At 39.0% G+C, this 27,927-nt stretch overlaps 1 protein-coding gene across 4 annotated transcripts; it reads right to left on the bottom strand.

Moving 5' to 3' along the window:
* Positions 1-231: 231 nt before the first annotated feature.
* On the bottom strand, positions 232-27,927 carry STK17B (serine/threonine kinase 17b). Of its 4 annotated transcripts, none has more exons than XM_045575728.1 (8): positions 27,705-27,924; positions 19,156-19,316; positions 10,648-10,860; positions 7,062-7,206; positions 5,830-5,956; positions 4,321-4,369; positions 3,243-3,422; positions 232-1,837 (listed from the first exon to the last, which is right to left on the bottom strand). In XM_045575728.1, exons 2-8 carry the CDS (start codon positions 19,275-19,277, stop codon positions 1,555-1,557), a joined length of 1,119 nt encoding a protein of 372 aa, XP_045431684.1. In that variant the 5' UTR covers positions 19,278-19,316; positions 27,705-27,924; the 3' UTR covers positions 232-1,554. The 4 variants fall into 4 exon arrangements, with proteins under 4 accessions (XP_045431684.1, XP_036276869.1, XP_036276871.1 ...); XM_036420976.2 differs by having other exon boundaries at positions 19,156-19,318; positions 27,710-27,924; XM_036420978.2 differs by lacking the exon at positions 3,243-3,422 and having other exon boundaries at positions 19,156-19,318; positions 27,710-27,927.

Below are 27,927 nucleotides of genomic sequence, written 5' to 3'. Positions count from 1 at the left end.
CTTGATTTTTTTTTTTTTTTTTTTTTTTTTTTTTTTTTTTTTTTTTAGTATGGCACAATTTCTCTAGAAATTTAAATATATAATATGGTCTTTTATAAAAGTAATCATTTTCTCTTTTTCCAATGGCTTTCTAAGCTTTACCTGCATTACCTTAATACTGAAGGCAAATAAATGGACAATCAATAATTTTAAAAAAACTCACCAGTTTTACATATGTTAAGAGCCCAGTTCAGCTTTCACAATGACTAGTTTATTGACCCAACAAACTGCTCCTTAAAGAATTTATATGTATATTCATATGTCATAAGACAAGAGCTCCTTTGGCACCTGAGTTAAGCACAACAGAGTGAAGAATGCCTAGACAAAGTTATCTAAAGACTATATTTTATCTTTTTATACATATATACATATACCTGTACATATATACACACACAAATAGAAATAACTTTCCTTCAAGAAATGCTGGGGATATAAAGACTAAAATGACCTTAACATGACAGTATAATAGACTTTTGAATCGTCACCCAAGATTGCCCAGGAGTGACCTTGCCCCGCTGGGACTGCACAGTCCCCATCCCTGAGCACACGCCCTGCTGTCCCGAGGGACTTCCTGGCACTGGTCCCACCAGCAGACCGCGAGGACCCCTCTGCAGGGGGCCTTCTGTGAGCCGCAGCAACACAAGGCACTGACACGGGAACTTCAGAAGCGCTAACGGCATCGGGTTTGATGACCACATCTACCATGCTGACTCCGGCATTGTGTTCAGAGTCCTACTGGTGCTGTGACTTTTTAAACGCACAGTTAGAACTCTGAATGCCTGGCTTGTATCTCAAGACTTAGAAGACATCTAGAGTTCTGTAAGTCACCTAAGTCTGTCAGCATTTTCTTCTGAATTAATTAACAAAGGTGTCTGGCCGACTAAAAATGGAGCGCACTCAGTTTTCCCTATGTATCTTCTCTAGAAATTCTGGAAGATGAAAATCCTCTACCCTTGTAAACCGTATTTTCCATTTGTCGGATCCGATCACATTTGAAGACAGAGAGTTAAATGCCATGCTCCTCTTCCCTCTGCTCTGACTTGTATATAACATCCCTGTTCTGGTTTGTAACCCCCCCTGCTCTGGGTAAAGGACCTATCTCAGAGCAGACTACGTATAATGGGAATCATGTAATTTCAAAACAGCAATCAAAAACATCTTCAAATATAAAATAGCTCTTCATTTTTTTCAGTTTACATCAACCATAATATAACTCAAATCACTCCTTTTTTCCTGATATATAAAACATTTTGATAAATCCATTTGAACTTAAATTATTCCAATGCACACTTTTATTTTTGGTTATATATTTAAGTCTTTTCTTCTCTGCATAGTGGTATTTCAGGATAGGAAATGAAATTATGCTAGTAATGCCATTTTAAAACAATTTCCTAAATTCTCCTATGCAAAAGTGCATCTACAATATAAACAGGCCACATATAAAGCTTCAAACTAGTCACACACTGTCGTGGATTTCAAATTCCAAGTTCTGTCCACATGAGTCAGAGAAGAGTGCTAGCAGAGCACATCTGGAACCAGTTCGTGGGGGCTGGGCAACGAGTCGTCAAAGCGGAATCTTTTGGAAACCACACTGCTATCCTCGGGGATGTTCTCTTTGTCTTCTCGATCCTCACAGGTGCCATTGCAGGAGGATTTCAAAGTCTTGTCTTCAGGGGACCTGGTCGTGTGATCCTGACCTTGAGGGGGACTGGACATTTCTTCGGGGAGGAGCAAGTTTCCAAAGTCCCATTGCTGTAGCCAAGAATGAGTGAGGCAGATCTCTGCTGTTGGTCTTTTCCTTTGAGAGAAAACATCAACGGAAAACTGAGAACTAAATAGCAGATTGGAAATGTCTGCAGTTCAGTGTATCATCAAGTTACATGTTATAAATATGAAAATAGCACGTATTCATAGTACAGAAGAGAGTAAGAATTGGAAACCCGAGTACCTAGCAATTTCTTTAATTCTGACATGTGCCAAAAATTCAATTTATCATGGAGCTTACAGATAAAACTATCTAGTCAAAAGCTTGAGAATGGATGTTCTCCTCACAAATAAAATTTAGTAAAATTTTAAAGTCTCGGGTTTATAGACCCTTTGAAGGAAAATATGATCTATTGTTATTTTGTTATTAAAAGCAGTCACTGCTAAGTCTTAAAAACAAAAGCTACTCTTCAATGATGCTTACATAATATTTTGAGTTTTTAAACGTTGCTTTCTATTATAAAAGTAATGTAAGTCAAATATCACAATCTTTCAAAAGTAAGAAAAATACCTATCCATCCCAGAACTCCAACCTTCACACAATCACATTACCATTAAAACCTGTTTCCTTAGTCTTTGTCTTCATGTTTTTTCCTAACTATAAAAAAATTAATGTGCTCACTATAGAAATTTTAGAATCTAGGATAAAAAAAACATTGAAGCAAATAAAAACTGTCTATAAACAGAAGCAAACAGTAGTGTGCTATTTCAACTGTCACGTCCAAAATACAGCCAGTGAGAACTTGTTTGGGCCAATAAAATAATTAACAAACCTAGGAGGGTTTTTTCTTAAACAGACAGGAGACTGAGTCCTCCTGAGATGAAATAATTACCAGAGATAAACGTCCTGACAGGTAATACCACCAGGATCGCAGCCCAGGGCACTAGACCACAGCTTCTGCAGTAAGGACAGCCAGGCCCTTTTAAAGTAAATACTGCTGGTCCTGGCAAACAAAAGGGAGGGCGCCTTTTCTTTTCCTGCCTTGAAGTTGCCAATGAGCGAGGACAGAGTCCTGAGCCATAGTTTCAAATCCCTTCTTCGGTAGGCGGTCAAAGAGCACCGATGATCCTTCAAGATCTGACCATCAGGCATTTATACTTGTTACATAACTATGATCATTTCACTACAAATCAATCAGCCATGTGTATTGTAAACCTTCTATTTCTAATTATTTTAGGGAATTTCAAGAATTAATGGCAGGTTGAGAGAAAAAGAGCCCAAATCTTCCTTTCACTCCAAAATTTCCTGTTTTGTATTTCATATTTTCCATGTTTGAAATTATGAATTTGTTATTTAATGATCTCTCATACCACCCCTTTCCCCATTTTACCCGAGAGCATACTTGTAATAGTGTTATACTATTTTAGAATGTATGCTTCTTAATAAACACAAATTATTTATTTTATAAATATAGTAAAAGATTAATGTTCTTACTTACTCTGGATTTTTTACTAAAAGACTCTGGATAAAGTCTGTGGCCAGCTGTGAAACTGATGAGAAAGTTTCCTCTGAATAATCTACATTAACTTGAGATATATTGAGGTATGTTTCTTGATTATCTTCTCCCACAAATGGGGATGTATGAGTTATTAACATATAGGCTATTATGCCAATATTCCTAAAAAAACAAAAAAGGGAGAAGAGGAATTTTAAATGTGTTAATCTTAAAACATTTATATAAAATAAAATTGATACTCAACATATATATATTCCTGTTTTCAACTTTACAGTTAAACTACAGACTTAAGTTGTTTTTCTAAGTTCCTATATTATTAAAACTAAAATAATAATCTCAAAATCTGCCTTACAGAAAAAGAATACGGGGGAAGTGCACGTGTCATGTATTTATAAATATATTAAATATGTATCATTATTCCTCCAGTCTTCCTTCACACAAACACATGCTACCAAGTACCGAAGCCACTCCAGACGGCATTTTCCCAATGGTGTCCAAGGACACAGTAACGATCCGTGAGGCATAAGCAGGGCTTTTGTGCAAACAGAGTCTGCAGGTTTGGCAAGGCATTAGGTTGGGCGGGTCGATTTTTTTACGACAAAACTTTTCAAAGCCTTAAATAAGTTAATGGCAAGTCTTGTGCTCAGGAGCCACAAAAAGAGAATATAGACAGTCTGCTTCACCTCTCCTTCAGCCACAGGATCCTTTTCCTCGGCAAACCCATCACAGCTCCACGAACCCAAATCTCCCCTAAACTCTTCCATGTGGCCTCAGTCAGAGCCACAGGGTGTGGCACAGCACTGTGGCTGGTCTGTTCCTTCACTGCATCTAGTCTTCCTCCAGGAAAGGGTTTTCCTGTTTATTTCTGTACCGCTGGTTCAGAGCTGAAGTGCTACTTAAAAGAATGGATAGATAAACACTTTCCTGTGGCATAATAATGACACTTGAGTAAAACCTTTTAAATAAAGCCTTATTATTTACCTTTAGAATAAAAAAAAACCCTAGAATATACACTACCCAACTTTTAATAAAGGCACTTAGGTAACTAACAAAATCTTACCACATATCTGTAGCTGTGGTAATAGGATCATAATTCAGGATTTCTGGAGCTGAAAGAAAAAATACAATTTAAAATTCAATACTGACAAATTTAAAATCATGAAAATTACATTAAGTTAAACTGGGTTTAATTTTAAAAAGCTATTAATAAGATCAATAGAAATTTAACATCACATTAATTATCCAACTTATCTAATGTTAAGCAAATTATGTAATAACATGATTCAAAAGCCCCCAATAACATTCTTTGGTATAACTGGTAGCTACACACACACACACACACACACATATATAAAATCATTTAGATTAATCCCAGAAAAAATAATTATGAAGCGTACAGTGTTAGAAGCTAGAATCTTCTTAAAACCTTATTCTATTACTCGTGGGAATCAGTCTGGGTTTTCACTAGACTGATTTAAGTTTCCTGCTCAGGGCAACAGCATCCATGCATCGTACAATGACACGAGGAGCAAACTGCTTCCTGGACGCACTCTAGGTTTCCAAGTCGGTGAAATATCCCCAATTTCCTACGCAATTAATTCCCCACTGTCTCTTCCCTGCCCATGCTTTTTAAAATGCAAAATAGATTATCTATACTTTTAAAACATTACCATAAATTTCAAATGAGTAGAGTACAAACTCAGACTTATGCTTGAATAGTAATTGTTTGGTTTCAGCGTGGTTTCCTAAGTTCTCCAAGAAAGATGGTTTCCAAAGCCCAGCAGTTTTGGTGATAAAGCCTCTGAGACCTGCCTATCATCAGCTGTCACTGCAGCACCTACAACCACTCCCTATGCTTTGGTAGCTGTGTTACTTAGAATTACAATAACGCCCTCTGGGCACTAGCCTCTGTTCACATCCAGAAGTTAGTCACCTAGGGAACCCAGCTGCCTGCTGAGAGCAACACCTGCTCTGCACAGTGCAATGCCTGCATGGGAGAGCGATACACGCGGAAATGGAAGAGATAGAAAGATTACTACCATAAACATAAAATTTTACATTACATGCTGCCTCATATAAACTTAAAAATCTTCATAGTCTTCTGTTGATCTAGCTGTCACACTTCTTTAAAATCCTTTTACAAACTGAGGCAAAATCAACAAACAACGAGGAGTCCTGCTACTGATTCCTGGAACTGAAGATTTCTGTATTGTCAACAGCATCAGAGCTGGGACAGGACAGAAAGAGAAGTGAGGGCTATCCAACTGCCGGCCTGAAGGGCAGTGACGGTCCACTTGATCTGTTTTCCCTTTTCCCTGCTCCCTAACTTTCCTTTTACCCAAACATTAAGCTTTTGAATTTATCTGCCTAATATGCTGTGGATTGTTGTGAATGTCTCAATAATCTAACATTCATTAAGTTCGTTCAAGTGTGTCATACCGAATTTCACTGTACTAAAATACCTGAGCCATATATACCCTGAAGTTACATGCTCTAAAATATATTATATAGAGGCGTCATTGAGTTAATAAATTTCAAAATGGTGTAGAAAATGATAGAAAATTCTTACCTAAGTATTCAGGTGTCCCCATGATTTCCCGGAGTTCACACGCATTTCCTAGTTTTCGAGACATTCCAAAATCTACAATTTTTATGTCCCCAAGAGGGTATATGCTGCTCAATAATATATTCTGTGGCTAACAAAGCACAACAAAAATATGATCAGTGATATACAGCAATAAAACACGACTAGTCTCCGATCAGAGGTCAATTAAGTGGGACGTACTGCTTATATATTTCACTGAGTCATTCATGAAACATTTACTAAACTACTATTTTTAGAAGGAGCTATAGATTCAATGATAAATAAAGTAAGAAATACACTCAGGATTCTTGGTTTGGGGAAAAAGATGCGTAGACTAATTAAATGATTATGATATAGAATACACAGTAATAAAGACTACTTAATTCTGCCCATAATAAAGCCCAGGAAGACTCTGCAGTAGAAATGATGCTTAAGCTGAATCCTAAAGAACACACAGGACATGCCAGTTACAAATGTGCCCTGGGGAATTGTATGAACGAAGGCTTGAGGGAATAACATGCATACATTTCCAGAAATAGAAAATGGTTGCGTACAGTATTATGGTCCTGGGTCTGACTATAGGTGAGACAATAAGCTGGATGGGAAAGTCTATGGAAGGGAAATTACATAGAAAGAACGCAGTGTCAAAAAATAAGATGCTGATGATTCTGATGTTGAGGTCCTCCAGTAGCTGTGGTGGAAGGATAAGGATAAAGACTAGTACCATGGGAGGCTGAAGTGGTGTCAGGGCTTGGGAAAGGGGCCTGAATGATCTGAGGGGAAGGAGGAGCAGAGGAGCAAAAGACTGAAAGCCTCAAGAGAAAGGCAAGTGTGAGGGAGCAAAGGAGTGAGGGTGAGAAGGAAGCTGCCTTCAGGGATGGGTCAGAAGTGAGGGTTTTAGAGGGAGGTGGTTCACAAGACAGGAAGATCAGGATGTCAGAGGAAGGTGGCGTGGGGTGACTTATGGGTGAGACCATGGAGAACGGCTGGTTTAAGAGCTCAGTGACCAATGTGAGCTGCTCACACATGCAGGCCTCTCCTCTGCCAACACAAGCTTAAGTGCACGCAGCACAAGGGAAACGGGAGCACACCAGTGCTGCCTGGACCGCAGATCTGACTGCTGCTTCCTGCCAGCCCAGCCTGCTACCGTGTAAACCCAGAGCAGAGAAGGAACAAGGAACAAGGGTAGTGGTACTTATAATTACATCTTACGTTACCTTTAAATCAAGGTGCACAATGTTATTCTGATGCAGATAACAAACTCCTTCAAGTATTTGTTTGATGAGTCTGATAATGTCACTTTCTGAGACCATTTCTGCCAGCTCAGGTAAACACAAGTTGAAAATTTCTCCACCTGCAGCACTGATATAAAATTCAAATAATAGAAACTTGAAAAATTATTGTTCTAAATATGACTCTCTTAAATACTATATCCCTGTAAAGTAAAAGGCACACAGCCATCTACATTTTAGTCTCTATATATACACATTTAGAGTAGAAGAGCGTGGGAGGGATCTTTAAGGAATAAAGTAGATGACTAGAGTATTTCAAATTATGGATACTAATATTTGAATATTTAACAAATTAAATTGCATTAGAACTCAAGAATAACTGCCTTAACTGCAATAAAAATAATAGCTGACACTAGGAGCTCAGTTCTGCTGCCCCTCCATTTTACTCATTTTTATTTAACTACAAATATCACCTATTTTGATCTTTATGACAATCTTGTGAGGTAGGTGGCTATTATTTCCATTTTACAGATGAAGAGACAAGTACAACGAGGATAAAGCAACCTGTACGTGGTCACACAGTAAATTGAGGGACCAGAATCTCAATCTGTATAAAATGGGTGAGAATCAATATTCTTCACCAACATCCTGTTTGGCAGCTTCACAAAGAATACTTAAAGCCAGAACCCAATTCTTTTATTTATATTTGTTTGTTTGTTTATTTATTTTTAAAGAATTGAACAGCCAAAGAATGTTGACAAAGGAATAGTGAAAAATCCCCACATCTGGAAATCACATAATTAAAATCCTAAATCTGTTATTTACAGAAATATAATTTAGGGCAGTCACTTATTTGAGCTCCCCATCAGTAAAACAGAGATATCACTTAACACAACAGATTTTATTTTTTTGAGGACTACCTCTAAATACTAAGATAAAAAGGTCTCAGTCAGAACATCATGCAAAAAAAAAATCTAGATGGTCAGTCATCAAATTTAAAAGGTATGTTTGGGAATATCTCAAGTAATGCATATCCTATCTAATAAAGATGGAATATGCAAATTGACGTGACAAAGATGGAGGTGGCCATGCCGGGCCACTTGTATCATCACCATGGTGACGACGCAGGTGTTCCACCCCACCCCGGCCACTCTGGGCCTCTGGACAGCGTGTGAGGGCAGAAGGCAGTAGCCAGAGAGAAGGCCCGGGTCCCAGGTGCCAGCATCCAGGGGAAGGAAAGCCTATTCTTGCACGAATCTTCATGCACCGGGCCTCTAGTTCTATGTAATAAAGCAGGAACTCACTCACTCTAGGAACCACTATTATTTTTATTTCTTTGCCTCACTGCTATATCCAGAGCATCGAGAAGTGTCTGACATGTAGAAATGTTTGTTGAATGAATGAATGCATGGATGGATGGATGGAGGATGGGTGGATGAATGGATGGATGGATGGAGGGTGAGTGGGTGGGTAGGTGGATGAAGGGTGAGTGGATGGGTGGGTAGGTGGATGAAGGGTGAGTGGATGGGTTAGTGGGTGGATGGATGGATGATGGAATAGGCAGTCATGCTTCAGAGCAGCTGAAACTGAAATTCAGACATCTCAGTGACTGCCAAGAAGAATAGCATGTCAATGTATTAGGAGCCATAAGAAAAAAATCAATGCTTGTCACAAATTTGAGTCTCACATTGAAAGTCACAGGATTGACCCTTAATGCTGCTGATGTAACTCACAATCGAGCCTTCTACACTGAGTGTGCCAGCAGCCAGGTGCCCGCGGGCAAAGGCTGCAGGGCTGCGCTGCTTTGCATTTTGTTGTAGAGTCCAAAGAACCCTGTGGGGCAGCTGGTAAGGAGCACATGTGAAGCTTGGATCATGTATACCCCATATATACCTCAACCCCCACCCCTCTGCATCTCTCAGAATGTTGATGGGAAATTAACTTTAATATCTGTCTTAGCTTTACATTGGTAAAGACAATCTGATTATGAAACATTTAGTTTGTTTTAAAATGTATAGTAGTGAACTCTACCCTATGTATTCCTGCAAAGACTGCACATAATACTAATGTGATGGTTAGCACATATGCCCGTTTTTCCTACTGTAACATGACTAAAAATTATCAATCCGATTTCAGTGGGTTGCTGCAAGTATTAAGTTAGATAAGTCGTAAACTACTGAATACAATAAGGATCAAAACAGATTATCAGTGTCTGACACATGATAAATATTAAATAAATATTCTTCATTATTCTAATGAGTAACAAATACCAGTTCCACATCTAGCCAACATCCAGCCTTTCTAGATGTGAGGCTTCTTGTTGACTATGAAGGCAATTTTCAAAAGTCTTTGCTAAATTAAAATTCAGTTTTAGAAACACTGCATCATACATATGAAAGTATATATAATATATTCTTAAGTGAACAAAGAAGGTTACAATGGAGTATGCCCAATCAATCACAATTTGTTTCTAAAGGTAAATACGCATAGACTGAAAATTAAGAATAATTTTTAAATATAGGAATATGCCATAAAAGTAAACATAGTTTACATGATACTCATTTTCTATATCTTCTAAATTTAACACAGTAAGTTATTACTTTTATAACCAGGGAAACTATCCTTCCATTTTTTTGTTTGCTTATTTCAGTAACAAAATCAAACAAATATTATGATGTCAGCCTATCAGACTGTCTCTTCCTTTCAGTTTGGCAAGCTGACCAATGTCTGTGGTAGGACTACCATTTTCCCCACAAAAGAGATACACAGGTGGAGCCACAGAAATAGAAAGTGAGCCAGAGTTAAGGAGAAAGAAAAAAAACAGATAACTTAAGAAGCAGATTGCAGAAGTTAGCAGAAACTGGATGAATACTTTGACATGTAAAGGACTATCAATACACCCACAAATTTTAAATGGTTCGGTTAATGTGGCAAGATGTCAACAATTGGTGAATCAAGCTGAAGAGTAGTGTTAATTCTTTCAACTTCTTTGTAGATTTGAAGTTTAAGTCCTAATATGTCAAAACTTTTGATGCATTTTATTGTTGCTATTTAGATTAGCAGTTGCCAACTGGTGGTCTGTGAGGTCCCAAAGGTTGGCTATGCTGATTTAGATGATTGAAAAAAGAAGGTTTTACGAAAGCTAACAATGTTCCTTTGTGTATTCATCCTCCAAGCCTGAAATTCCATAACTGTTTTTGAAAAAATGTCAGCTACTTTTCACATAGTCAAACATGCAGATGCCATGTAAGTAGATAACTTTTTAAAGGTCAGCTGAAGAATCTGACATACGTATGTAATCACAAAGATGCATTAACAATGAAATCATACTGGTAGTATCCTAGGCTCTTCTGCTATTTAATTAGTTTTAGTGTCTGTGGGGCTGTTCTTTTAGCCTTGTGAAAGTAGATGAATATAAACTATCTATGTTCCTGTAATAGCTTATCAGCAGGAATGCTAACAAGATCTTGTCATATCTTTATCATTCTTGTCTTGATATTTCAAGTCACCCTATCCCACCAATGAAGGAGGTACTATAAATTTACTTAAATTTACTAGAGTATATACTTACTATTCCAATACCAAAATGATTTCACTTGTGTTTTCATAGACTTCATGGAGATTGATCACATGGGGACAGGACCTGGCCAATTCAAGCACGGCAATCTCGTGCAGAATCTCTGCGCGGCAATCCTGGCCTCTCCTTCGCTTCTTTAGAAACTTTGCAGCATACTCCTGGCCGGTTGATTTTGATATACACTGTCTAACCACAGCGAACTTTCCCCTGGGGAGGAAAGGACAAGCAATTTTAATTTTTCTATGAAGAACAATATTAGTACAGCACAAACACTGCTATACCTCCAACTCAGAATCAGCCTTTTCAAAAAATCATGCCATGAAATTTATCTTTTTTCTCTTAAACAGCTGCATGTACTTTATAAAAGTCTAGCATTACCACATAAGAAGAAAGAGGGCAAAAGTCGCAGTAGGATGACAGAATTACATTTGTTCTTCCCTGGTCAAGCATGGTCATTGTATACCACTCCACGCAACACTCGCCACATAAATTACGTTTCATACACACAACCCTATAGTGACTGCTGCTCTGCTTTGCAGGCTCCAGAGAGGCTATGTATCTTAATCTATTCCCAAAATCCAGGCCCTTCATAGCTGTAACTCTAATCAAAAAGGCTTTCCCTCAAATACAATCAAGACGAACACAAAAATTGGTACTTGACATTTAATTTTACTAGTGCAATCACTTTGCCTTTCAACACCACTTTTAACAAGCTTTGAAGCTTCCTATCACAATTTGTCAGTTGTATTACCAGTAAATCTCTTAGTATTGCTCAGTAGTCTATGAAGCCTGTAACAGGTATCAAAGGTATATATGTCCTTTGGAGAGAACTAAAGGCAGTTCCCTTTCTACTAAGAAATTAATGGTTATCAACAGCTATGTACAAATACACCCCTTACCGTCATGTGTGTCATTTTAGGAATAAGTATGCGTTTAGCTCTCTCCAATACAAGTGCTCAGCATCTCAGCCAAAATTTAAAGACAGAGGCAAATTGTATATTCTTAGCCTATAGTTGCTAAAAATCTAGTTACCTAAAGACCTGATGCTATTTTGAGTAATACTACTTTAGGTGACTAATAAAAGCTACTAACTGCCTATCCAGAAAAACGTACATGTGCCCTTAAATAGAAAGTTTTTATATAATTTCAGAGGGGTTTCAGAGTTCAAAGCCCATTCATACAACCTCTAAACCTGAGGACAAGAAATCCAAAATTAAGGAGCTCGCTGAAACCGGTTTGGCTCAGTGGTAGAGCGTCGGTCTGCGGACTGAAAGGTCCCAGGTTTGATTCCGGTAAAGGGCATGTACATTGGTTGTGGGCACATTCCCGGTAGGGGGTGTGCAAGAAGCAGCTGGTTGGTGTTTCTCTCTCATTGACGTTTCTAGCTCTCTATCTCTCTCCCTTTCTCTCTGTAAAAAAATCAATAAAATATATTTTAAAAAAATTAAGGAGCTCTATCCTACAATTAAAATTATTCTCTAGATACTAACAAGTCAAGTACAAATAAAGGTCCTGCAGAGAGTAACCTGTGACTCACCACTCCTCTTGTCCCAATTCCCCTTACATATATATATTGTAACACAGAATGCACGTGCTTCTCAAGGAAGGCTCTGTAATTCATCTGGCCTTTGGGTTTGGGGTGGGGCCAAAATATATTATTTGATTTTCTTTTATGTACTCTTCTCAAGGACCAGGATGACAAAGATTCCTCCTCTTTATTTCCCAAACTTCCTCCAAATTGATGCCAATGAAATACACTGGAAATCACACTGAAAAACTTTGGCTACTATTGCCAAAAAAAGTAACTAAGCTATAATTTGCCTATTCTACATTTTTCAAGATATGTCAACTCAATAAATCTGCATGGACAAACCTGATTCTTTGAGAGAACTTTTTCATTTATTCTTTGAGGATGCTTAATTTTAACTACAATATATTTTCTTGTCGGAGAATGAAGATGGAGGCATAGGTAAACACCTATACTTGCTGCCTCTTATAACCACTTCAAAATTACAACTAAAAGGCAGAACCACCCTAGCCAGCTTGGCTCAGTGGATTGAGTGTTGACCTACAGACTGGGTCCCAGGTTTGATTCCAGTCAAGAGCATGTACCTGGGTTGAGGGCTCAGTCCCCAAGGGGAAACGTGTGGGAGGCAGCCAATCAATGATTCTCTCTCATCATTGATGTTTCTATCTCTCCTTCTCCCTTCCTCTCTGAAATCAATAAAGAAATATATATATATTTTTTAATTAAAAAAGGCAGAACCACGGGAAAGCCAAGAGGAAGTTCCACAACTAGTGAGGTGAGAAAGTGCAATGAGACTGGTAAGAGGTTCGGAGGTGTGGGAAGTGCTGGAACCTGGATGTGCTGCTCTTTTCATCAGGAGGGAGATACAAGCTCCCGCTTGCTCTGAATTCCAATTCTGGGCGAGATTCTGGGGAACCCAGACACATACGGGGAGAAATTGAACTGTCTGGCATCGGGACAGGAACATGGGGGAGGCTTTCTCTCAGAGGTGCTCGCAGTGATCATTGTTCTGAGGGATGCAGAGACCCGGGGACCTCTCCAGTACAGGGCTGACCTCTCTGGTGCAGGGCTGACTGGCAGCCATTGCTGTTTGCTCCACCCTGATGATTCCCAGAGACCCCACCCGACCCAATTTAAAACCTCACCCCAGCTGTGTGCAGCGGCTTTTGCATATGAATGGCCTGTCCTTTCTCCACCTACAACCTGTCAAACTGCAGCTGAGTCAGAGAGCCCCAGAGTTTCCAAAAGAAGGCCCAAGGCCTGGCAGCAGCAGCCTGCTTGGCTTCCCAGCTGGGCCTCATTGGGGCACTTCCAAACCTCAAACAAAGAGGAGGAATCTGCAGATGTCTCTGTAACTCCCACTGGGTGGCTTCAGGCAGTGGCTGACCTTGTACCTCCTTGGAAATCCAAGAGCCAGTGTACCCAATGGTCAGTGTGAGATCATACCAGATTACATCCATAAGAAACACACTCAAAGGGCAGACTCAGTGAGCACCAAAGCTCCACTGAAGCAAGTCTTGCCCCATAAGGGTGTCTCCTGCAAAACAGATCTTCCAGTGTAGACACAGCTGGTCATCACAGCCAATTGGCATGGAGGTCAATTCCTCCCAGTGACACTAACAGCAATCAAGGCTTAACTACAAGAAGACTGTGCACACAGTCCACAAAGGGGTGTACCAAGAGCGTCCACCTCAGGTGAATGGGGAGGCTGAGCCACTGGGCCCTATAGGACACCTAGCACACAAGGCCACTCGATCAACTCAAGGAGACTTAGCAGCTACTCAGTACATAGAAAAAAACACAGGGAAGCAGCCAAAATGTGGAGACAAAGAAACAAGTCACAAATGAAAGAAATGGAAGAAAGCAAAATACTGGATATAGAGTTCAAATCCACAGTTATAAGGCTACTCAAGAATCTTCTAGAAACCTCCAAGAAATTTAGTGAGACCTTCAAGGATATGGAAAAGGACCAATCCAAAATTAAGCATACAATGACTGAAATAAAGAATAATATACAGAGATTCAACAGCAGACTAGAGGATCCCAAGAATCAAGTCAAAGCTTTGAAATACGAAGAAGCAAAAAATACCTGACCGGAAAAGCAAAAGAAAAAAGAATCCAAAAATATGAAGATAGAGTAAGGAGCCTCTGAGACAACTTCAAGTGTACCAACATCCGAATTATGGGGTTGCCAGAAGAAGAGAGAGAGCTAGATACTGAAAACCTATTTGAAGAAATAATTACAGAAAACTTCCCCTACCTAGTGAAACAAATAGACTTACAAGTCCAGGAAGAGCAGAGAACCCCAAACAAAAGGAATACACCTAGACACATCATAATTAAAATGCCAAGGGCAAAAGAGAAAGAGAGAATCTTAAAAGCAGCAAGAGAAAAACAGTTAGTTACTTACAAGGGAGCACCCATACGACTGTCAGCTGATTTCTCAACAGAACCTATTCAGGCCAGAAGGCAGTGGCAAGAAATATTCAAAGTGATGAATAGCAAAAACCTACAACCAAGATTACTCTACCCAGCAAAGCTATCATTTAGAATTGAAGGTCAGATAGAGAGCTTCACAGATAAGAAAAAGCTAAAGGAGTTCATCACTGCCAAACAAGTATTATATGAAATGCTGAAGGGTATTCTTTAAGAAGAGGAAGAAGAAGAAAAAGGTAAAGATAAAAATTATGAACAACAAATACATATCTATCAACAAGTGAATCTAAAAATCAAATGAATAAAAAACCTGATGAACAGAACAAATTGATGAATGTAATAGAATCAGGGGCATGGAAACAGAGCAGATTGACAATTCTCAGTGGGAAGGGGCTGGGGGAGGGTGTGGGAAGAGAATGAACAAAGAGCTTATACCTATGGATGAGGTCAGTGTTGGGGGGTGAGGAGAAGGGTTGGAGTGGGATGGGAACTGGGTGGAGGGCAGCTATGAGGAAAATAGAGGAACATCTGTAATAATCTGAACAATAAAGACTTAAAAAAGATATTTTCTTACTATATGTAAGAAAATACAAATTGATGCATTTCAATGAACACAAAAAGTTAATAATTTCCTTAACTTTCTTTCAAACCACTTGTATTTTATAGATTTTATACCAAATAAACTGAGTCAGACTAATATTAAATGACTCATGAAAGGTCATACATGGGATCGGATTGCCAAGAATTACACTGTGGAATGTGAATCCCTGGCTTTCTGTTCTAACCACTACAAAACAATTCCTCCTTTTAAGACAGCTGTTTTTTTAATAAGTGCAACTCACACACTTCTGCCAATTCTTTCTTAGGTTTAGAAACAAAATTTATCTAAAACAGAATGGAAATTTTAAGTATTATGAAGAAATCCATTTGGGAAACAGAAATAGTAGGCCAAGCAAATTGTCCACATATTTTAGAGCCCTTATTCAGTTCAACTATAATTTTATGAATGTATCTATAAGCCAAGATTTTCTCAAAAACAAATAACAAAATTAAATAGTTTTTATCAAATTGTTTCAGGCATTCTAAATAGCTTTTTAAAGCAAGTTTAGTTGTCAGCAAAGGTGACAAAATGATATTGATAATTATTTATTTGCCAGTGCTCACTACTAAGGAAAGGCCCAGTGAAGGCAGAGACCCTATCTGTCCTAGTTACTACAGTAATTATAAAATCTCCATCAGCTAACTAACACATAATAGAAACTAAAATATCTGTTGAATAAATGCAAAAGGTAAGCCACTACTTAACCAAAGAGTATGCTATTTCGGATCCTGTGCTTAAAGCATTTACATTTTTTAAAGCTTATTTTAGATTCCAATAAAATTTTACTTATAGTCACTACATTATTTACATATCATTAAAGAAGGTTAGTATTTTTATCATATGACTTAGAAAAAAAAAGTATTTGATTTCTATTCTAAAATGTTAATTGTGGTTTAGAACTATTAAAATAAACTTCTATACATAATATTCCTCCATCAAATACAACAAAAACTAAGAAAATGTAAAACCCACACCAAGTATATGTAATTAATTCATACCCTAAAAAGGCAAATCTGACTAGATTTCCCAGCAGCGACAAGGTCTAGTAGCTCCCCTCTGCATTCTAGAATAGACAATAAAATGTGAGAGGAGGGGGAGGGCGACCACAGAGGAAGCAGACGTTTATTTCGGCATTGGCCTCACCCTCTGACCACAGAGGCCTGTGAAACTTGCCTCAGTTGGGGGGAGGGTAGAAAAAACTTACCCAATGTGTTAAAAAACAGGAACAACACAAAGAGCTTTGAGAATAGTCAAAATTAAACTATTAACATTTGCATGTTATTTTAGTTTGCTAAAGAAATAAGATTATAATGCTAATTTCTATTAATTAGGATTATAATCCTAATTAAAATTGGTAATGATATTAAAAGAACTTAGTCCTGGCCTGTGTGGTCAAGGTTCAATTTCCAGTCAAGGACACATACCTAGGTTACAGGTTCTACCCCCAGGCCTCCTAGAGGTACCTGAAGAAGGCAACCAATCTAGGTGTCTCTCTCACATCTCTCTCTCCCTCCCTCCTTAACCCTCCTCCTTCATCCCTTCCAGTCTCTCTTAAAAAATATTCACAATCGATGGAAAAAAATATCCTCGGGTAAGGATTAACAACAACAAAATTAAAACAAGTTCTTGGCAGAGGAAATGACATGATTTCCAACTTATCAAGGTTTACTAGATAGATCAATATTTACCATATCAATCTTAAAAAATGCTAGGTTTCTTTCATAAAGATATTAGAAGATGAAATATTAGAAACCTGAATTTGTTTTAATTAGATTCTTTCAAGAGTTTTTGCTCTAAAATGTTAAAGAGTAGATCTGATTCAAGTTCATGCTTTTTTTGATGGCATCTTATTTGTAAAACAATTGAGAATTAATAATACTGTCCTCTACAAAGTTTAATTTTTCATCAAAGAAATAAATTTTAGAATTTCTAGCTCCTAAGTCCCCTATTTTGTGAATTTAATAAATGTATGTACATTTACTCATTAAAATAGTAACTCAGAAAAACAGAAAAGAATGCCCTTTATTGTATGTACTGTTCAAAGCAGAGTTACCTACTCAAAGAAGTTTCCAAACATTTTTGCAACAGAAGGAAGATTGGAGACATCTAGTCCAACCTCTCATCTTCAAGAAAAGGAAATCACACAACTAAGTAGATTACACAACTTTAGACAACTTTAGGTTCAGAGTAAAAATAGGTCAACTGACTTCCACTTTCATTTGTTTTTACAAATATACAGAAGGATGCCATATGACATATATTTGATATGGCTGCTAAAAAAAAAAGAAAGAAAACTCCTAATGGAATCTTAGGCTCCTCAAGTAAAGTTGTTTTCTATTGTAGATGGTAAGATACTGACAATACTATGTGCAGCCCAAGTCTCCTTATTATCAGACGAACAATGAAAACAACAAGTGGTTCAGAATCAGGCTATCTGGAGCTGAGGTCTCAGATGAGCCTCTAAGGAACCCGGCAGTGCTTGGCCAGAGTCAAATCTCTGGAGGCTTTTCACAGGGACATGATAAGCAGCTGCAAAGGGAACCGTGCCTCCTGCAGATGCGGACAGAGAAAGCAGAACCAGTGTGCCCAGGAAGTGCTCACAAAAAGGAACAGGTCTTCTGAGGTTCTGAGTTCCCCATCACTGAAGCAGTCACAGTGAAGCTGTATAAACAGCTTGTCAAGAAAATCATAGAAAAGCCTGCTGCGCTGCATAAAAAATTACATTAGGAGATTAACTGACCACCGACGTCCTTATCATCCAAGGGTTCTATGACACTGACATATGAGATATAAGTCACCACAAGGAAACGTGTGCTTCCCTGTGACAATGCAGAGAAATCATAGCTTCAGAGCAAAACCATTTTTTAAAACATTCTGAAAGGTTTTAAAAACTATATCTTTTAATACACCACTGAAGGACTCATACAGTTTAACATATAATTAAGTAAATATGCCAGAAGTATGAAATATGAAACATGTAGTTCTTAGTCTGCTGACGGAGATAGCATCCTCACTTTGCAAAACAAAGACGGCACCCGATGTCCATCTGAAACATGATTCCACCAATTTTTGTTTTCACATTGAAATTAAGTAAAAACCAATTGCACTATTTTATTGTAAATTTATCAATGCAAATACAGACTAGTAAACCATTTTAACAGAAGCCAAAACACTGCCGCCAAAGCTAAAATCACACTGAGGACAGAAGCCGATCACCATTTTCTCACCCTTTGTTAAGTGCTTTAAAGCTCAACAGATACTGAATATATAACTTACCTTGGTATGTCTTTTATAATTTGGATAAATGTTAAAATGATACACTAATGGTATTAAAATCTCAGATCATTAAGGAATTTACACCTTGGTTAAGTCAAAACAGATCAGTATTAGTGTAAGTACAGGTTTTACTGATAGAACAAACATTCTTTTTTATACAGAATTCTAATATCAAATATGAGTTAATTTTTTTTGTTTAATTTAGGAAAGAAGGGGAGAATCTAAACATCATTTTTTAAGCCCAAACACAATATCCTAGGAATTTTTTTTTTTTTTACAAAAACTTATCTAGCACTACTATTATAAGTGTTTTATAAATATTAACTAACGTAGTCCTCACGACCACCATATAAGATTTACAGTTATCTTCACCCCATTTCTCAGATGATCTACAGCACCAAGAGGGACAGTCATTTCACTGAGGTCAAGAGGCTGAGCTGCCGCTGCCATGGTCCCCTCAGCTGACAACCTAAGTTGGGGGACACAGCAGACATCACTGCTCACTAACCCTGCCGCCAGTAAACCGGGGCCTGTATGGTAACACAGAGATGATGTCTTTTCCTTCTAATCCCTGATAAATAATGACTGAGTTTTATGTAACAGACACACACAAATCCAAACTGTGAATTTAAACCGCATACATATCACACAATTTCCTTACCTTCCTAGCTCTTTAGATGTCAGTGTATAAAAATTATTAAAGTTTTCCATTTTCATTGGTGTTTGAGGAGTTGTAGTTAGCAAGCCTGAAACACTTCGGCAATCAAATCTTCTCCTCGACATGTTGGATGGCGTCCAGATATGCTTTTTCAGTCACTTCTTACCTATTTTTTTAAAAAAAGAGAAGAGACAGGATATAACTTCAGTGTAGCTCAGGGGAAAAAATGATATCTCAGACAGGATGTGCATTACATTATCAGCTCCAAATATAGCTATAAGCAACCAAAAAGATTTAAAGAGCACATTCTTCCCACCAAGAAAAAAATGCACACACAGAAACTGGTATGGAACTTGAACTATGTTACTGACTTCATTCAGAATAAAACTACTGTAAAACAAAACAAAACAAAACAAAAAAACAACCTGTAGCCCTAGCTGGTTTGGCTCAGTGGATAGAGCATTAGCCTGCAGACTGAAGGGTCCTGGGTTCGATTCTGGTTGTGGGCTCAATTCCCAGTAGTGGGCGTGCAGCTGATCTATGATTCTCTCTCATCACTGATGTTTCTGTCTTTCTCCCTCTCCCTTCCTTTCTGAAATCAATTATTTTTAAAAAGTTATTAATTTAATACAAGCAATCACTCAATTTCATTTTGAAACTCATTTTTTAAAGTGTAATCTTCATAAAACAAGGTAATTTATTATAGCTAAATAAGGATTATTGTTTTTAAATTTAATTTCACATGGCCAAACAAACTTGGTGGTGAATTCACCTTTTGTGCGTTATATTACTGACATCTGAATGACTATAAGAAGCAGAATTTGTTTCATAGACTCTACAATTCAATACTAAATTCAGAAACTTTCATAGGTCGTTTAAGAGTGTCTTTTCTTGGCAGCATCAGGCACAGAGCCTGCCATGTAAGAAGAGCTCTATAATTTTGTTGGATGAGTGTCTGACCATACTGGAGTTCTCATCCACATCTGAAGTTCAGATTTACCTAGAACTTTGTGGTATTTACATGTATTCAGTTTTAACATCACAGCTACTATTTCATAGTAATGGATCTCACACAACAGCAGACTATATATTTTAAGATACTTCTCACTTTCTGCTATGCCTATCTGATAAAAGAGCAGTATTATTCTCCTAACACCCTCTATAATAACCTCCTAGGCTTTTGTCCTTTCTCTGCCACATTTTTCCTTTCCTTATTTCTTATTTGACATGTACTGTTTCTTTTCCTTCCTAGATGCAAATGCCAGCTACATTCAGCTTTAGCAAAGAAGCAGTGTGATTGAGGTGTTTTCAACTTCTATATTTTCTCAGTTTTATTCTTAAGTCAGACATTTTTTCTCTCATTCTCTTGGTCTTTGGGAAAACAAACATTAGCTGGTTTGGGGGTACACCACTAGTAGTCTAAGAGCAACAGCGTAGCATTCTGAAATAACATTTGGACTGAATCACATCTGAGTTTGAATCCCATTTATCCCTCACACCAGCAATGAGATCTTAGCTTGATTATTTAACTTTGTTATTACTGTTATGGGCTGAATTATGCTCCCCTCAAAATTCAGATGTTGAGCTCCTAACCCCCAGGACCTCGGAAAGTACTGTGCTTGGAGTCGGGCCTTTGACAAGGAGGCTAAGCTAACGTGAGATCATTAGGGGGGCCCCACCCAGTGGGACACAGAGGAGTCAGGACACAGATGCACAGAGGGAAGACCCTGTGAGCACACAGGGAGGCGCCATGGGAAACCAAACAGAAAGGCCTCAGCAGACAGAGCCCTGTCCACACTGAGCTCAAGCTTCTTCTCTCCAGAACTGTGGAAACAATACATTCATGTTGCTTAAATCACTCAACCTGCCAAACTTTATTATGGCAGCCTGGTAAACTGTGTTAATACAACTTCTTTTAAAAATAAGAAATAAGTGTTTCCAATAAACATCACAACACTTGCTCTCCAACATTATTATTTTGCCATATTGTGTTTAAGTTGATAAATGAGACATCGCAGACCCAGCTGAAGAAATCCCTTCTTTGCATCCCTCATTTGCATTCCCACTGCCACTGGGTGGGAGGGCTTACCATTTCTTTGCCAACATTTGCCCTATTTGAAGTTTTAATTGTGGTGATTCTGGAATAATGAAGGTGAAAAGGAACTTGGTAATTTATTTTGTATTTCTGATTACTAGTGAGGAATGTTTCAATCCTGCTGCTTCTAAAGTACGGATGGTAACAGAATTTATCTTACATAGCTCTAAAGATTAAAAATTAAAATATGATGAACTCATGTAGAATGACATTGGTACAGAGCCAGTCCTGAGACTGTATCATGATTGTCCGATACATATATATTGTTAATATTCTAGCCAAAGATAGTCTCTATACAGTCTCTGCCATTGTTGAGTATCGTTTCCTATACAAAACTCTCACCCCAAGTTAGCTTAAACTTGATTCTTAGAATTCTGTCTTTCTAAATTCTGTTTTAATAAACTATTTGTGTTGATTTTTTAGTTCTGATAACACTGAATTTCACAGGTACATATTCCTCTCTTAAAAAAGTCAATAATTATTAATTCCTATGCTCAACCTATTTAAGTCACCATATTTTTACAAAGTTTTTTCTAAATTTAAAAGTCTATGTGGGTCCTAGCTAGTCTGGCTCAGTGGCTAGAGCCTGTGGACTGAAGGGTGCCAGGTTCAAGGGCACATGCCCAGGTTACATGCTTGAACCCCAGTTGGGGACATGCAGGAGGCAGTCAAGCAGTGCTTTTCTCTCATCATTGATGTCTCTCTCTCTCTCTCCCTTCCTCTCTGAAATTAATTTAAAAAAAAAATGTTTTTAAGTCTATGTGAAATCTAAAGAACAAAAGAAACAAACAAAACGAAAACAGACTCAAAGGTATGGAGAACAGACTGCTGATTGCCATAGAGGAGGGGGGTTGGGGAACCGTGTGAGAAAAGTGAAGAGATGAAGAAGTACTAAGTGGTAGTTACAAAACAGTCATGAGGAAGTCAAGTACAGCATAGAGAATAACAGACAATAATATTGTAATAACTATGGATGGTACAGGTGGGTACTGGAAGTATTGGGGAAGTACTCTGTAAAGTATATGATTGTCTAACCACTACACTATACACCTAAAACATACAAAATACTACTGAATGTAAACTCTAGTTTAAAAATAAAATTTTAAAAATAATTTTTAAAAGTCCATGAATATGCACACTTATGATCACATTTATGCCACACACACACACACACACACACACACACACAGAGAGAAAGAAAACATGTACCTGTATTATGGATACAAATTAGCTACATTCCCCACAGTCAGGACTTGGGAAACAGGAGGACAAGAACATATCACATTCAACCACAGAGACAGAATACAGGGTCCTGAGTCTAGAATGTGCACCTAATCTAAATTCTAGAATCTAAGATGGCTATTTCATGCTGTAATATATCAACTTCAAAGTAATCTATTCATAAGGAATTTGGTTGAATTATTAAGATATACAAATAAGTATTTTCTGCTCTCAAGTTTAAAAAATATCAATATGGATCTTAGAGGTAGTAAAAAAAATTATATTCAATGAAGCTTTATAATTGTGAGGGGGAAAAAGAAACATGTGGAATGAATGAACTCCAAAGTCCAACAATAGGAAATGGTTAAATACACCTAAATAATAGGATATTATATACTCAAAAATTGTGCTTTCAAAGAATCTTTTATACTCAAATTATAAAGTGAAAAAAGGAAGACATAAAACTTTATAAACAATATGATAATTTTGTGGGAAAATACAAAAGCAAATAGCAGAAGACTGGAAAACAATGGCAAAATGTTAACAGTAGTTATCTTTGGGTGGTGGGATTATGGCACTATTTATACCTTCCGGTGTTTAAGTTATTTACACTAAGCAGATTCTACTTTAACAATTAATAAAAGATTAATAAATACCTTTGGGTAAAACAGATAGATGTACTGGTATATATATCTGACTGGATTCTATGTGCAGAAACACATTTGCAACAGCAAAACACAACTTTTTATACATTATGGGTTTACTTGGCTAGAAGTTCAAGAGCCATTCCTACTCCAGTTTTTTAAGACCTCAGTGTTTTCTGTGCATTTCTCAAACCTATTTCCAAAGATTTTTTTCATTATCCCCATTTTAATAATTACAATACACATTCAGATATGGATCAGGGATTGAAGGAACAGAAGGAAATGCTAGACTTGATCTGAGCCTTACCTTGCTTTAAAAGGAGAAAGCAAGTGTGATGTGATCAAAGTAAGACAATTCCTATAAGTCTCTAAATAGCTCTATTTTAAAAATATTCATCATAATATTCATTCCAAACTTATCAAACAAAAATGTTTCATAGAACTAGGCTATTTCTACAATAAATGAGAACTCCTAGAGAACTAAATGGCCTGCTTTGATCTCTTCATTAGCTTCCCGGCACCTACAAGCGATCGAGTCCTGACACATGACACAGAGGCTGAGCAGGTGCACCAGCTTCATTTCCTGCCACACTCATGTCTCAGAGTGTGGCTCCACATCTCTGTTATACTTCCCTGCCTGAAACAGCCTTTACCTTTCCTTAAAGGGCTAACTTTCCTTATGCATCCTTCACATTTCAACATAAAATGTGATCTCCCCCCTCTCTGGGAAGCTTTGACATTGTTAAAACCAAAAAAAGTTGGGTTAAGTGCCTCTCCTTTATGCTTCAAACAGGACCCTTAACATATCTCTACCTCAATACCTAACATGTTAGATTTCAATTATGTTTAGTGTCTAAAGGGCAATAACCACTTACTTTTGTGCTAAACTCGCAGCATGGTGTCTGGCACCTGGTAGGAATTTTCAAAATGTTTGATGAACTGAATTATAAGATTTATGGGGGGGAAAAAGCATTTTTAGATACATCTCAAATCATCAAGAGTTGTGCAGAATTTGAGATATATCTTGAAATTAATAGTATTGGAGTTCTAAATGCAGCTAGTCTCTGCTTAATTTGGTATTTGGCTAAATAAAATAAGATGTTTTAAATTGCTACTAGAGAATTTCAATTCTAAACAAGATGGCCACAAAATATGAAAATTTAGATAAGATCATTTCATCAGATATTGTACTGTAATACCAACAGACCATTTATTTTGTATTTTCCTGCCTTTCCAGACTAGGTGGCCACCTGGTTTCATGTAAATATCTACTTCAGCTAAGATAACATTTTAAGAGCTACCTCAATCAGGAAATTAATTCAGACACTGCCCTGGTAAGGACTGCTCAATCTAGATTTTCCTGAAATAAATATGAATGGCAATGGAAAGCAAAGTGAGGCACAAGATTATGAGGAAACAACTCCTTTCTGCATGGGCTTTTACAGCTACAAAGCTTTCCTTAGGAATCAGAGAAACTGGAGATCTGTTTATCCAGCATCCGTCCAAATAAACACGGATCTTTCTGCTAGAGTGGCAGACAGCTCCATTTTTGATTAGTCATTGATTAGAAGTAAATGTAATGCAGTAGACATAAGAATAAGGATGATTTCCAATTTCAAGACACTATATTCTTTATGTATTCTACTAACATATTTTGGGGTTTTTTTTAATTGAATATAAAGAATAATTCAAGAATTTAATCATTTGAGAATCATAAGAGCAAGCCAGTTAGCTGACTCTAGTTCAAGCAGTCTATTATATACACTACCCAAGGGCTGAAGTCCCCAGTAAGGACCGCATCCAATCCTGTGCCAGCACAGTAAGGCCTGGTGCCATCTCTTCAACTTTCAGAAGAATCAAACCTATAATTGTGAAATAGTATAGGAAGATTTTGCAAAACGGAAATGTAGTGGGCCAACACATACACACTGCTTGCCATTCATCAGATGAAAAATTAAGTTTCTGTTGTAAAAAAAAATACTGCTTACTTATAGTATTCCTGAAATAGTTTATTCCATAACTATTCCAATGCAAAATGGAATATGATCATTTGAAGATTAAAGATAAAATTACCACCTATTAATATAAAATTTTTAAGTGATTAAAGTATTACTTCGCCCTCTTTTGGGGAAGAAGTTGCAAAGAGTCAGGGGTGCACCAAAATACCTATGCTGCATATAAATATTAAAAGAAACTGACCAGTTTAGATGTTAAAATTCAAGGGTAAATGTATTTGGGAGAAAAAAAGTGTAAATAAATGAAAGAAAAAAATTAACAAAATATATCTTGAAAATTGCATTTTTCACAACGTATTTAAATAAAAATGTGTAATTTAAATTTATAAGTAAATTTGTTAATTAAAATATTTAAAGAAATGTGCTTTAATTATAGTCTACATAAAATATATACCACTTAAAGTTACATCATTGAATTTTGTTATTCACACTGTGGAAAACTAAAATATTTAAAGTTTTCCCAAGTGAAAAGGAAGTACATAAATTACTGTTAATGTTTCCATCACAATCAATACCCTTAGGATGCAAAATAATTCTTTAAAAAATTAAGAATCAAGCAAAATCCTTTAAAAGCAGAAAATCTAAAAGCACTATTAACTGCACATTTTATACACAGGAAATATACTCTACAATACAATCTATTGCAATATCATGACAATTTTATGATTAAGTGAAAGTGTTAGCAATGGATTTCCTTGATTCCTGAGTTTTAAATTGGGCTCAAATATTAAAACAGGAAAATTTTGATAAGGAAATTCTCTCATAATTATCAAACAGCTGTTAAAATTCGTTTACTTAGTGGTAAAACACTGTTAGTACAAGCTTAAAAATATATTCGTTTGATTAGAAGCAACCACAAATGCCTGTATCTTCTTCAGCCTTGTTATTAGTGTGCTGACAGTGATCAATTAGTCAAGCCTCAACTTTCCTTAAAAACTGATTCTATCTTAACCAAACTATAACTCACTATTCCACGAGCCCAAGAAAAATGGCAACCATACTGTGTGCACACAAAAAGGCCTTCAAGTTATCACACAAATCTTACTTTTAAAATTCAAGTATGCTGCCATGTAAGTATATTTCACTTCAATCCCATCATTTAAAAAATATATCTAAAATGTGTATGTATCTCAAAAATAACGCAGCTACTGATAAGAACTCCATTTCTTAAAATATCGGAATTTTTTTTTTAATGTAACATCTGCTCAGAAGAGAACGAAGGGGGAGGGGGGAGGAGCACACGGTTCCCATGGCCGGCCTTTTAAAAAAACACACACAGTGCTGTGGCTCCACAGTCACAAAACAAGCATCTGAGAGGCCGATGAGAACTGTTTCTGGGCCGTTCAGATGGAGCTGTAAAAGGCTGATCAATGGGAAGGTGTAGAATCGTGCCGCCGGTTCCGTGGTTCCGCTTGCTGTCGGGGCCGGTCCTCGGTCCGGCGGGCGCCGAGTCCCAGACCCAAGAATTTAAAGGGGCCGCACCCGCCGGGCCTCCCCGCGGGCTCCGCGTATCGCTGGTGCCCAGATGTCAACATCTGCGCCGGCAAAGCAGCCGGGGAAATGGGATCCACAGGTCTAATACTGACACTGGGTTTTCAAAGCTCTTCTTTTTCTCTTAATTTCCATATGCAACTCAAAGTCGGGATGCCTCTAATCTCATCACAACTCCATCCACTTCCCCCCCTCCCCACCCCAAGAACTAATCAGCCAGCAGCCGTCTCCACAGCCCTCCTCCCTCCGGGGGGGAAGGGGAGGATTCAAACCCAGGGCTGACTTCTCCCCAAACCAAAACCCAGAGCGAGCCGGACAAATGTCAAAAGCGTGGCCATCACGCGGCCACACAGCGTGCGTCCGGGTCACGGGCGCCCGGGCGGCTTACATGGCGCCGGAACAAAGTCAGATCCCAGGTCCCGGGAAGCCGCCCGGGCCGCGCTGGAGAGATGGCCCCCCGCCGGAGGAGCACGGCCTTCTCCGGACGGACGGAGGCCGCCGGGGGCAGGGCGCGCCCCGCGTCCACGTGTGAGCGCTCCCGAGCCCGAGCCCACGTCGCGGCCGCGAACCCGGCGGGGCCCGGAGGGACCACGTCGGCGCGGCGGGGCCGGGACCGGCCGGGGAGAGGGCGGCCCCGCGGGGCGCGGGTGGCCCGGGGGAGCCCGGCCGGCATGGGCACCGGCATGGACACGGACACTGACACAGACACCGGCACGCGCGCACCAGCTCCCGGGCCCAAGGTGTGCCGGGGGGACCCCCTACCCCACGCAGGACAGAGGGGGCCGGGGACGCAGGACGCCCCCCGAAGGCGGCGACTGGCCAGGGCCGAGGAGCCACCTGAGCAGCGGCGGTCAGGACCCTCCTCCGCCGGCCGGGGGTCGGGGGTCCGGGTCGGGGTCGGGGTCGGGGGGATCCGGGCTTCGGGTCCGCCCACCGGCCCGCCCACGCGCCCCGGCCTCTCCTCGGGGCTCCTCCCCCTGTGGGGTCTCGGCCCCGGAGGCCGAGGGGGGCTGGCTCTGCGGAATGGGTCGCCGCCCCCAGGACACCCCGAACCCCAGCAGGACGCGGGCGCGCGGGGAGGGGACACTGACCTCTCGGGCCGTGGCGGGTCCTCTCGGGGCGGCCCCTCCGAGGGTCTCCCGTCCGCCCAGTGCCGGCGGCCACGGCAGGACGGTCTCAGCGCCACTCGGCGAGGCTCCGGCAGCTCCGCGGGCAGGACCCGCCTGTGTTCTTCCGCCCCCCGGCCCCCGGCAGTGACCTGATCCCTTGTGAGGTGGCTCCGGGCGGCGGCGGCGGCGGAGATGGGACC

The sequence above is a fragment of the Pipistrellus kuhlii genome, unplaced genomic scaffold (assembly GCF_014108245.1).
Source record: "Pipistrellus kuhlii isolate mPipKuh1 unplaced genomic scaffold, mPipKuh1.p scaffold_m20_p_7, whole genome shotgun sequence".
Taxonomy (NCBI): domain Eukaryota; kingdom Metazoa; phylum Chordata; class Mammalia; order Chiroptera; family Vespertilionidae; genus Pipistrellus; species Pipistrellus kuhlii.
The sequence above is the reverse complement of the archived record's forward strand: the minus strand, read 5'-3'. Positions and strand labels throughout refer to the sequence as shown.